The sequence below is a fragment of the Tetrahymena thermophila genome (genome assembly GCF_000189635.1).
Source record: "Tetrahymena thermophila SB210 genomic scaffold scf_8253815, whole genome shotgun sequence".
NCBI lineage: Eukaryota > Ciliophora > Oligohymenophorea > Hymenostomatida > Tetrahymenidae > Tetrahymena > Tetrahymena thermophila.
The window spans coordinates 33,701-47,188 of NW_002475926.1; the positions used below are offsets into that span (position 1 = coordinate 33,701).

Consider the following 13,488-nt stretch of genomic DNA (forward strand, 5'->3'; position numbering starts at 1 on the left):
CATAAATTATCTTCTGTTATTTTTAGTATCTCAAATAAACTCCAAAAAAAAAAATTATGTTTTCAAATTAATTAGAATAATAAACACTTTTAGATTCATTTTATTTTCTAAAAAAATATAAAATTTTATAAGAGTTAATTCAAAATAACAGATAGGTTATTAGAATAAAAGTTAATTTAATTTAAAAAACAAAAAATTTTAGTAAATAATTAGAAATTAAATCGATTTTAAAATTTAATTTAAAAAACAGTCTACAGTAAATTATTTAGGTGTCAGATTTTCTTTTTTTAAATGGATATTAGATTATTTTTAAGCATTAAAAAACAAGATATACTGAATCAAATTATTATCTTTATTTTTAACCCATAAATTTTTTATAACAATTAACTTTTTATTTTTTTAATTTTTAATCCTTTTACAAACATTTTTTATTTATTTGATTTTTGTTAAGTAAAACAGTTAATATTTGTGGTGGATATTATTCTGGTTATCCCTTTTTTAATGATCTTTTAACTCATTTTGTTATTATGGAAGTAAGTAATGCTTAAGGCTTAAGAGTTTATTTATACGTAAATGTAAACATTCTTAAATATACCTCAAATAAGGAGAAGATTGTTAGAAAAAAATCCAATAAACTAATTATTAATCTTTTGTTTTAAATTATTGTCAATATTCGATCACTTGCATATTATCATCAAATTGTTTATAGAGTAGTCAATTAACCTTTTTTAAAAAAGTTAAAAACTTGATTTATTGAAATATAATATTCGCCCTTCATTCTATTAGTTAATTTTCAACAAGAAAAAATATAGTAATTTAAGAGAATAGCTTAATTTTAAGTAAATTTAAAGAAAAAGTATAAAATATTGATAAGCAAAATCAATTCGCTTAAAACAATAAGTTTAATTTATAAAGAGAGAGTGATAAAATACATAATTAAAAAGGAGTACTTCAACCCATTAACATAAAGAAGCTGTAGTCTTTGCTTAGATTTTCACTAGTATGAATTAGGCTGAAGAAGAAAGTAATACAAACAGTGTTTTTATAGATATAGATTCTCAGTAGCAAAGTAAAGGCTAACCAAATTCCAATCAAGCATAAGTTTTATCATCAACATGTAATAAATAAATATAAATAACTATTTACCTATATAAATTGAAGCAAAAGTTAGCAATTAAGTATTTAAAATAAGTTAGGAAGAACTTAATTTTTATATTATAATAAAGAAGCTTAAGACGTAAGCCAGATTGTTGACTCATAATAAGATAAATATTTTAATATAAATTATACCGAAGCAAATAATTTGCAGAGCCTAGATGAAATCATGAATTTCTGCAATTCATCTAAGGCTCGCTCTTCATCTATTACAGTTGATTAGAAGGATTTGGGATCATTATCAGGAAAACATTTGAAGGATAAAGATGAAATTTTATCAAATTTTTCATTATTTCCTAAATTGAATATAGAGAAAATATAAATATCGTAGAGTTATTCATACTCAGATAGGACCATAGATGCTTCTAACAAAAATTAGGATTAGGATTAGTTAGGTGATAACTTTTTAATGGAAAATAAAGCTAGTAAGACAGAATATAAAGGATGTGAACAATTATAGTAAGAATTTTAAAAAAATGAATTTGAAATGAATGAGGAATAAAATGCTACTTTTTAAGGGGATAGTTAAGAATTAACAAGCATTTAACATAAAAATCAAAGCATACCTCCTTTACATGAAAATAGGATGGCAAAGTTAAAAAATAGGATGAATTTAAATATTTAGCCTTAAGCAGCAAAATCTGGAGATTTGTAATAAGGGAGCAATCAAAAAGAAAAAGCTAATTTTTCTTCACCAATTAATGAAATACAAAGCGATAACTCCTCTTCTAGCAACCAAAAAGACAAACTTAATATTGAAGAATTAATGCAAGAAAACAAAAAACATAATTTAATATTAGATATCAAGAATAAAATGCACAATCAAAATTAGGATTAAGATGAGGCTGAGGAACTTGTGTAAAATGATGAGTAAATTTTTTTAAAAGATTTTCAAGCAATTTACTATGACTAATTTAGCAATATTTTCAAAAACTATTTATGTTTTAATTTTATTAGAATAGAAAATATTGATTGATTTCAGATATAGCTGTTAAAATAAAATTAATTTTAAATGTTATCTGATAATATATTTATTATCAATAAATCAATTAAAATATTCATCTATCTATATATCTATTATTTATACTTACTAGATCTATTCATTTTACTTTAAATATTTTTATTATAGATTTACAAAGATGTTTTAGTCTAATTGCCCAATTAAATCTCCAACTCTACCAAAGCCCAAAAAAAAATTAGATTAATCTTAGCATAAGATGAACTCCTCACTTGAAATTTCAACAGAAAGAAAATAAAATTCATCTTCTAGTACAATTAAAGAAGATCTCTCTATTAAAGGCGAAATAAATTCTTAATTGAGCAAGCAAACATTAGAATCTGATATATAAAACTATTGCCAAACAAACAATAATAATTAAGAAGCACCATAAATCCAAAGTTTATCCTAAGTAGATAAAATTCCCAATACTCATGACAATAATTAAGGTATATAGCTAAGTTTTATAGCAGATATAAAGTCTGTAAGGAATTCCAAGGTAAATGCTTTTAGATCAAGACTAACTTTGAGCTAACATGAAGCAGATAATGAAGAATTCAGAAAGAAAAGTTCAACTATTTCTGTAGATCTATTGTAAATGCAAGAGCCAATTTCGATTAAAGATTTATAAAAGAACTATTCCTCTCACACTACAGAAACTCCTTTGACAAATAAAAAAAATCTTTAAGTAAATTAAAAGAGACAATCATATTCTAAATCTTTCAAATCTGATTTTCAAATTGATGAGACAAATGATGAGTATAAAGACGTAGAATAATCACAAATTCACTAGCAGTAAATGAATAACGAGGTAGTTACTTCTCTTGAAAAGACTGTTTCCAGAAGATTTGAAAGGAAAGATCTTAGAATAAAAGTAAATCCTGTTAAGGACCAAGAAAAAGAAGACGTCTGGGATTCGTAAATTATTTAAATAAACCTTACTTCCATAAATAATATTCAATATAAATTCTATAAAAGATTCTAATTATTAAATAGATATTGATTTTTAATAATTTTACTAAAGATTGATATAAATTATTTAGTAACTTTTGTAATTAATCAATTGATATTTAAAAGAAGTTATTAATGTTATTTATTCATTTATTAATAAAACAATTCTTTTAGGGATGACTTAACTTCTAATGACTAGAATGCATAAGAAGAACCTATTGTTACAAAGGCAAAATAAGGGAGTCATAAGTTTGAAGATATTTATTATCTGCTAAACGGTAAACCTTTGGGAGAAGGTACGAGTGGTTGTGTTTATCAATGCAAAAAGCTTAATTAAGAAGATGAGACTGTGTATGCAGTCAAAGTTATGAGAAATGTAGATGAAGAGATGAGCAAAAGTATTTTCTAAACATTTGGAATACAGTATCGCCTTTAACACGAATACATCTCTAGAGTGTATGAAGTTTACTTCAACGAGGATAACTAAACTGTTCACTATGTTATGGATTTTATACCATTTAGGACACTTGATTCTGTAGTTAAAGATAAAAGAAGAAACATGAAAGAAACTGAAGCAAGCGGTATTATTTAAAAACTTTTAAAAGCTGTTATGTATATGGAACAAAGAGGTGTCTGTCACCGTGATTTAAAACCTGAAAATATACTTATCTCTGAAGATTTATAGTAACTTAAAATTATTGATTTTGGCATTAGCAAATCTTTTGTCAAGTCATAGCGAGTACAGCATATTACTTAATACTATAAGCATAAGATGTATACACCTACTGGAACTCCTCATTATAAAGCTCCGGAGATACTACTTGGAGCTGGATATACATAATTAGTTGATATGTGGGCAGTTGGAATTATTGCATATCAATTAATTGCTAAAGGAAAGCATCCTTTTAAGTGTGATTCAAATTAGGAATAAGATGCAAGAATTATGAAGTATTAGTTTGATTAAACAGACGAAGGATGGGTAAATGCTTCTTCTAATGCAAAAAATTTTATAAAATCTTTACTACGACCAAATCGTATGCCAGCTTTTGAGGCTCTTAAGCACCCTTGGATTGAATAAAGAAAAATTGAAGTTCCTGCTGATGATGATAACCACTCCTCAAACAAGTAAGAGAAAAAGCCTATAAATGATAATATGACTATTTCTGTTCCAACACTTTTCTTATAAAAGCAATTTAATCATTTTGGAATTACTGTGACAAACAGCGAATAACGTTAGAGGAGCGGGTTTTTGAAGAGAGCAAATTAGGGAGAAAACTATGATGATTCTATTCCTCTTAGGGCATGTAATACAATTTAATCAACTAATGAATTTGATCTTGAAGTATCAGGAAATAGCAATATATAAATTAGCAATTATGGAATTCAAAGCCAAAATTAAAATAATAATGTTAATGAATAGTAAAATTTAAGTCATGGAAAGCTATAAATACAAATTTAAGGTTTGAATAATAATTTAAATAGCTCAGAATAAGTAACTCCTGTTTTAGGTAAAAAAAAGCACAATATACAAGGTTTTGCATCTACTTAAGATGTTGTTCATGTAGTCATGAGACAGAAGCTTAGTGAAAGCAAAGAAAAAATGATGTAATTTTTTTTAAAGGCAAATGCTATTATAAAAAGTTTGGAAGAAGAAAAGTTGCAACAATAAAATTCTCTAAAACGTACTCACTCAGCAGAAAAACAGAGCGATTCTCCTCAATCACCTGAAGAGGTTTATAGTAAACCCTTGCTAAACAATAGCATTAATCAAGGGATGCAGGCATTCAGCATTTACAAAAATAACTCTATTGGATTCAATCCATAGAAAGATGATCCTGTAGCTTTGAATAGCAGTGGCTTTGAACAGAATTAACAGTCTATTTTTATGCCATAATAAATAATACAATAATAGAATTATACTTAAGGTTCTATTGATGAGTAAACACGAAACAAAATTAAATTAAATAATAGTTTTGCAGGATAGCAAAACCTATAAAATATACTAAGCAAAGGAGCTCAAAGCAGCTTATAATCTCTTGGAAAGAATACTTCCATAAATGAAGGAAATAGTTCTATGCAAATTAATTAGTCAATGAATAATGCTATGATCTACTCGACATCTGATTTCAGTAATATGAAATTCTCTAGTTTAATGTCAAGGAAGACAACTAATATTAATAAAAAGGGAATAATCGAGAAAAGGTATGTCCGTCGTAATAGTCAACAACAGACTAATTGCATGGAAAAAAGTATAATCTTTACTAAGGAAGTAATTGGTGAACTATAAAAAGACCCTGCGATATAGGAAACTATTGAGTAGTAACAAATACTTTTAAATTCTACCTTACCATTTACAATAGGCTAATCTATCTCTAATAGCGAAGGCTAAAATAATGAGCAGTAACAAATGACTGATAGCATTCAGCTAAAGAATTTTAACCCAAATTACTATGGTAATTAGAATATAAAACGCTTTAGTAGTTATGCTCGCAATTAACAGTAAAATTTAAATAATGCACAACTCTAACAAAACTCAGCATCATAGAGTATTAACTAATAGATTAGGTTATCTATGAACACTTCAAGACCAATAGACATATTTTCTAAGGGCATAGACAGGGTTATGAACGAAGAAGAAATTTAAAAAGAAAAGGAAAAATGGAATTTAATTCAAAATAATATGGATTAAAAAAGTGATAGTAGTAGTGGTGATGATGATAGTGATGGTGATAGGGATGATAGCTCGGATGGAAATAATAATGATTCAAATTCCTCTTGCATGAATCATTAAAGTGGAGACAACACATTTATAACTGACATTACCAAATTTATGATTTTAAATCCAAACCAAAATAATTAATTTAATTAAAGTGAAGTTTAAAAGAATAAAAAGGATGAATCCTCCTCTTAAGTAAACTAACAAGAACAAACTTAGGCTTAGGCAACAAATCCAGAAAATTAAAACCAAAAAAATGAAAACTTAAATTTAATTGTCAATAAAATAAATGGTGACACTTCCTCTTTAAGCAACATAGGCAGCGAAGAATAAAAAGATTAAGAAAAAAAAAGTTTATCACAATCTCCTATTAATAGTTAAAATTAATCGAAAAATAATTCATAAAATCAGTAAGGAGGAATATTTTAGAGCGCCCCTTATACTAATTATATGAACAGTAGTAAGGATGATAAAATAAATTAAACTTTACTAAGCATTTAAAACCCAAATAGCAGCAATGTACTCTAACCTGCAGCTGTCCTTACTACAAATGGTGGTATAGCCACTAAAGAGAATATATCAAGTAATAGCTCACTTTCTGGTAAAGTAGAAAATTAACCAAACAAAATAAAAAATTAGAATAATTAAGATGAGAAATAATAAAATTAATAAGTATTAAAAGATTCTATGAATAGCAGCTAATAAAACCAGAACAATTTACTTTCATGTGTTAACTGCAACTAGTCTAATTTAAATTGCAGTAACTGTGAAAATTAATTTAAGATAGACACAATTCTAGAAACACATGTACCAGACGTGACTACTTCTCAAAAAATAAATTCAAACCTTAATTAAAACGTCTTTACAAATTAATAACTAAATTAAAAAAGATAAATTGATACTTCATAAATTATCGATGAAAAAGTATTAAAACAAAAATAAAATTAAGCAGAAACTAGCATACTTGAGTCGTCAGCTTGCAATAATTTAAGTTTTATTGAAATGAATAACTCAAATATATTTGCAAGTCCTTATAATTAATATGAAGATTTTTTAAACACTTCATTAAAAAAAAATACTAACTTGTTGAGTATGAATGTTAGTTAGGCTTCAAGTATAAATGCAAATATTTCTCTTAGCGGAAGTGCAAATAGTGGAAATACAATTCGTTCACTTCATGCTATGACAAATGCAAATAATAATCAGCACGGAAATAGTAATAACACAAATAGTGATTGTGGTAGTATTCACCTTTAATAAGTAAATTAAAAAGATAAATCAAACTCTTCGAAATTTAAGTAGTCTGATTATATTAACAACTCCCAATTTAAGAAACCACACAATAAATTTGATTTAGATATGTCCGAGTCGCAATCATATACTCCTTAAGAAAATCCATTATAGACTAGTATTTAAAGATAAATATTAGATTCAGGATTAAATACTAGTAATGAAGTAACTCCTTCTAAACTAATAAATGGTTTAAGTGAAGATATTCCTTAAAACTCCTTAAATTTGGCTTAATAAAATGTTTAATCATTCAATTCAGGGCATAGTGAACATAGTAAAGAATCTAGCTAAGGTAGCAAGAATCAACAAATTTAATAAAATTCACATTTAATGGAAGATTAAAATATAGCAGGTCCTCCACCAATTTCGCCAAATAAGAAGAATTTAAGCTAATAAATAGATGCCAAAGATGACTCTTAAAGTGATAAAAGCAGTTTTAAATACTCAAATTAATCAGGAAATAATAGTTTAGATGGCTAATAAAAGCAGCAAGATTTATAAAGAGAACAGTAAAACACACTTAATTCTAAATTAAATTAAAAATATAAGTACTTAAATTCTAATTATTCAACCATAACAGAAGAATCTGATATTAAAAGTTGTTTGTCCTCTTCAATAGCATAAAGTTAAAAAATTGGATTAGAATTTGAGTCTACTAACTTATCAATAGGTTAACATTTTAATAAATAAAACTATACTAGATCGATGACTTAAATGGTATAAAGTAACTCAGAAAAAAACGAAAACAGTTAAAATAATTATAGTGGATAAAATAATATAGCAAGCTCTACTTCAACCATATCTACTAACCAGTGTAATATTACAACAAATCTTTAACTAAAGGAGTTAAAATAAAGGCAAGACAACAATAACCAAGCTGGTTAATCGCTAGATGAATTTGATTCAAATGATGATTTAGAATAACAACATAATAATGAAACCAAAAGTTAATTATTAGATAGTAACAACTCTTAAAAAAAGCTGAATTCTTCATCGTTTAAAAACTCAGGATTTTAAAAAATGAGCTCATAATAAGGTACAAAATCAAGTCCTCATTTTAATAACACAAAGAACTTAGTTTCTAATTAACTCGATGAAGTTTTCGGATAAATGTAAAATTCCTCATCGTTTATGAAATAAGAAGAAGAATTCGATATAAATGTAGGCAAGCAAATTGACAGAAGCAAATCTCCATTTAATTCAAAATCACATCCAGCTCTATCACCAAATAACAAGTAAATATCTAGTTTACAAAATAGTAGCGAAATTGAATAATTACCTTCATTATTTAGTGAATAACCTCCAATATTAAAACATAGAAGCAGCAGTAGATTGTTAGAAATGTCTGTTGGGCTTCAATAAGTAACTCAATCAAGAGATTTATCAGATGATCACAACGAAGTAAAAAATGAAAGCTCCTAAAAACCATAATTTTATAATTAAGATTTACACAAAATAGAGGTAATCCCTGAATTAAAATATGATGAAGGGGAAGTTGATAATTCTAACTCAGATAATGCAGATTTAAATAATGAAAAGAAAATAGATGAATAAATTAATGAATGAATATATAAAACTTGGAATTCAAAAGGATCTATCTACTAGTTATAAAAATTAGTTAGGATCCTAAAAACACTATCTTATAAACTAAAACATTTTTGATATAACTTTTTAATAAAATTATTCATGTTAAAATAGAAGAATAGAATCAAATAATAATTATTTCTAATTATCCAAAATTTTAATAATAAATAATAAAATAAATAATTTTAAGAACAGATTAAATCAGTTTTTAATTCATATTTATTGTAGTTAATAAAATATATTTTACTTGTTTTTTAATAAATTAAATATTTTAAAATGTAAGCAATTCTAATTTTGCTCTTCATACATATTTTCATTAGTAAAATTACACATATTATTATTAATAGTAGTAGAGAAGATATTTTTTGTTTTTGTATGCAATAAATTCAAGCAATTCTTCTACTAACATTAATTAATCAATTTTTTTAGTTTCAAAAGAACTGAAAAACCACAATAAACAATTAAAGTCAAAAGTTGGAATTAAGTTAAATATAATTATAATTATAGTATGTTAAAAATTATAATATTAAATTAATTTTTCATTTAAAATTTTTATAATCACACAGAAAATTTGTTTACAAAAAAGAAATTTAATTCTTCCTTGAAAATGAGAGTAAACAAAATTATTTAATTGATTTGATCTATCTTGAATAAATTGATAAATTTTGTATTTTTAGATGTTGAGCTATTTTATTCAAGTAAGATCATATTAAAAATTAAAAATATTTCTAAAATGATTTTTTTTTGCAAATCTGAATTTTAAAAGCTAATAAATAGATTAGCTTTGTTAGATTCTCTTTTTTTTATAAAGTTAGTTTAATAAGAACTTCAATTAAATCATATATTTATCATGTTATCAAATGTATAAAAAATGAAAGTCTTCAAACTATTAAATTATTAATTGAAATTGTAGATTTAGAGTAATTATTTATTATTAGATTCTCTAAATACTAACAAATTTTAAAGAAAAGTAGTTCAATCTAAAAATCAATAACTAATATTAATATTAACAATTTTAATAAATATCAAATTTTATAATGTTTAATTCAATGACAAAAGAAATTAGATTTTTAAAGAAGCTATTAATAGTGATAATATCTTTATCATTAACAAGAGGAGATCTTTCATGCAAAGGAATATACTAATAAGATGTTGCATTCTATGTTATCTAATCTATGCCTTACGACGTTTAAGTAAAAGAACAAATATATTTTGGTTACACCGATGATCAAAATTTAAGATCTACTTTTAATTACTCTCCATAAAATCTACTTTTTAATTCTTCCTCACCAATATCTCTTTTAATTTCATAAATAAATGATGATCCATCAATAAAGTTTATTTAATGGGATAATAATTAAGGAAAGAGTAGCCTTTCTTCTTTTTCTAAAGGTTTAGTTGCTATTTAAGAAGAATCAGAACATGGTAAAATTATTTATCTTATTTTTTATAAATTCTTTTATACTTCAATTTGTATTAACACTTTTTTAATAAAAAATTTACAAAATAAATAATTAATTCTTAATAGGATTGTTTTTTGGGTATAGCATGAATAACTTTTTGAAAATTAATAAATCTAAAATTGAAATGAATCTCAATCAATAAGATCAAATGTTTGGCTAATAATTCTTTTGTATTTCTCTAGACTTAGAAAATTTAGAAAAATTAGCAGAAAATTTGTTGATTACAAAAATTAATGTTTAATTTAGTAATATATCCTCTTAATTAAAATTTAAAAATCTCTCTAGACTTCAAAATTATTTAAATATTCACTATCCACTCGATTACAAAACAGTTGATTTGAATTTAATAAATTCAGAAGTAATTGTTAAAATGATCACTTAAAATTATTGGATTTATTATAACACCAATATATCATCTGATTTTGAATCATTGACTATAGATGATTAAATATCTGCAATATTAAATTGTGATATTCTTTTTAAAAACTCTAAGCCATCTGTAAATTAATGCTAACCTCATTATACTTCTGAGACTATCTTAACTATTCAACATAAAAATTATAAATTAGACTCAAAATAAGATAAATCAAAATGGATCCTTTGTAAAAATAATAATCAAAATACAACACCTTTTATCTGTTTAAGTGATTTAGATAATTACACACCACGCTACTTTCATGGTGGTAACCTATTCTGCTTTAAGAGCAAATAACTTCATTAATTATATTCTAATATGATCTCATCAATCAATTTTTGTACTTTAGACGATATACTTCATTCAAAACCTAGAGATAATAAATTCACTGAATTATAAAACGAAAATAAAGAAGAAAAAGAAAATCCTTAAAATTATTATTAAGATATCTGATAATAACAATTGCTAATTGCAGATTTTTTATTTGTATTAGAGAGTTAAACAGATAAAGGTTAGACCTATAACTATTTATATTTCTAATTGAAATTAATATAATAATAAATAAACTTAAATAATAGTATTTTATATATTTTTATGTAATTTGTATTTAGTTTATAATAATTTAAATAAATTTTAAAATGTTTATTTACTTTTTATAAAAATTTTATTCTAAAAAAATATTTATTGCTCTTGATTTTATAGATTTCATTAATTAAATGTATTGTCCACATATATATTTAAATTAAAAAATCCCAACCATCGCTTAGTTTGGATAAACTAAAAATATATTATTTTGTTTGAAAGTTTGGAATTAAGAGATAGTTTTAGCTTTGCAAAATTAGGCTATTAATTTTTAATTTGCATGCTCTTTATGCTTATGCAGTACCTTAGTACTATCAATTTTTATGCAATTTCATTATTATAAAAAATAATTTAATTGACGAATAAATATTGGTTATCAGTATTATAGTTCTTATTTCGTTGAAAGAAAACAAGCACTTATTGAAAATAATATATCAAATAATATAAAATCTTTTGTGAGTTGTTTACATTCATTTATTTTATAATTTGTAATCCTAACTTCTAAAAAAAATATAATGTTGATTTGTAAAGACAATAATTGTAATAAAATCAGTTAAAAATTCAAAAGATCTTTAAAAATATTAATTAAGAATAATTAGGGCTATAGCAAACACTCCTATTATTAAATTATTGCAAATATTTATTTTTATAGCTAAAGAAAGTCAAACAAAATTTAGGACATTTTACTAGGTAGGGACTAAATAAATGTAGAATAGTATAACTGCTAATCGGGCTAGAATCAGTATTTACAACTTTCAAAATGAGGTTAATGCTCTTTTACAATAGCAAGAAATGCTAGAAGAAGAAAACAATTAGCTAAAGCAACGATTAAAAACTAAAAATGAAGAATTACTATTAAAAATTACAAACAGTTTGCCTAAAAGCTTTACTGATAACTTCTTAACGGGCTTAAAAAAATAATCTCTACATTTAGATATGGTTGGAGATATAGCCATGAGTAGTATTTTAAATGATTAATTTGAAACTACATGCTCAAAGCAAGCATAATCGGATATTTTATACTTGAGATCTATCATTCAGATTTAAAAAGAAAAATTAAAAACAGCAGAAGCTAAAATAATAGAATTAAATGATTTTGTTCGTTAGCAAGATAGTTTGCTTACATAAACGAAAGAACTACTAAAATCAAAATGTGCTAAAATTTAATTACTTGAAGAATAGCTATAGGAAGAATAAAACCATTTGGTTTGTCTTCCTCTTTAATAACAAGAAATTAAATAACAGTAGTATTAATTTAAGAAGTTTATGGAGACTGAAGAAGAAGAATTTGATTTTGCTCTACAAATCGAAGAATCAAGAAGAAGTTTATTAGAAAGAGGGTTTCAAGGCGATTTGTGCACTCTGTCTCCAAGCGATATTAATGAAACAAAAAAGGAAAATAGCAACTACATGTATCGCTTATAAAATTAAAACAATATTTTGTATAATAAAGACTCTGTAAATTTGTCAAGCAGACTAAGTGCAGAGAGAATTCCAAGTTAAAGAATCCTTTAAAATAATAAAAAAATTCTAAATTAGATAAGTTAATAATAATCAGCTTGTAATTCTAGCAGATTTAAAAGCGATGTGAATAATGATATAAGAAAATCTTATGATAGGAATACAGGTCCCACTAATATTAACGTCTATTAAGTTTCGCCATTTAATTATAACCAGGTTACAAAAACTGAAACAACTCCTCATAAAAGGCAAAATTCAATATCAAATGGGCGAAGGAGATCTAGAGCAGAGAGGTTATAAAAGAGCACAAGTTCGATGATAATTTATACTTCAAATGAGTATAACACATTTAACCCATTAAACTGATCATTTCCACTAATTATAAGCTCAATATTATTGTTAATTAATTAATTAAAACTGTAAATAAATAAATAAATATTTTTGCCTATAAACAATATCTTAGAAAATAGATATATTTTCTTTATCTTAATTTGTAAAATTATTTATAATTAATAACTAAAAATCAACAAAACAAACTCATCTTTAAAATTCATGTTCTTTACTAATATATGTATTTTATTGCCTAATATATTTTTAGATATTTTAACTTTGTTGAATTTTTTAATATATTATGATTGGCCAGTATGTTATTTTTATTTACATTGTTATTTGAATTAAAATTATTAAACTTTTTAAACAAACAAACTCTCAAAATTGAATAGAGTAGATTAAAAATTATAAAAAAAAAAATAATCATTTTGAATTTATAAAATAAGAGAATGAATTTTTAAATTTAATTTTTCAGTTCCATAATTTTGATTTGAAATTATTTACCATTTATTTAATTATTTATTGGGTTAATAAGACATGCTTT

General features: G+C 24.3%; 3 protein-coding genes across 3 annotated transcripts; all 3 read left to right on the forward strand. All coding sequences in view use genetic code 6, as the record gives it.

The window, feature by feature from the left end:
• Window positions 1–1,002: 1,002 nt before the first annotated feature.
• On the forward strand, window positions 1,003–8,675 carry TTHERM_00495960 (Serine/Threonine kinase domain protein; the record flags this gene model as incomplete). Its single annotated transcript, XM_001027884.2, has 4 exons — window positions 1,003–1,117; window positions 1,227–2,025; window positions 2,285–3,070; window positions 3,278–8,675. The coding sequence occupies 4 exons, from the start codon at window positions 1,003–1,005 to the stop codon at window positions 8,673–8,675; spliced, it is 7,098 nt and encodes a 2,365-aa protein (XP_001027884.2).
• Window positions 8,676–9,630: 955 nt separating this feature from the next.
• TTHERM_00495970 (deoxyribonuclease II) lies at window positions 9,631–11,107 on the forward strand. Its single transcript, XM_001027885.2, has 2 exons — window positions 9,631–10,118; window positions 10,222–11,107. Exons 1-2 carry the CDS (start codon window positions 9,731–9,733, stop codon window positions 11,022–11,024), a joined length of 1,191 nt encoding a protein of 396 aa, XP_001027885.2. The 5' UTR covers window positions 9,631–9,730; the 3' UTR covers window positions 11,025–11,107.
• Window positions 11,108–11,693: 586 nt separating this feature from the next.
• Window positions 11,694–12,980, forward strand: TTHERM_00495980 (hypothetical protein; the record flags this gene model as incomplete). The annotated part of the gene is made up of 1 exon (XM_001027886.2): window positions 11,694–12,980. The coding sequence occupies exon 1, from the start codon at window positions 11,859–11,861 to the stop codon at window positions 12,978–12,980; it is 1,122 nt and encodes a 373-aa protein (XP_001027886.2). The 5' UTR covers window positions 11,694–11,858.
• Between the last annotated feature and the right edge of the window lie 508 nt (window positions 12,981–13,488).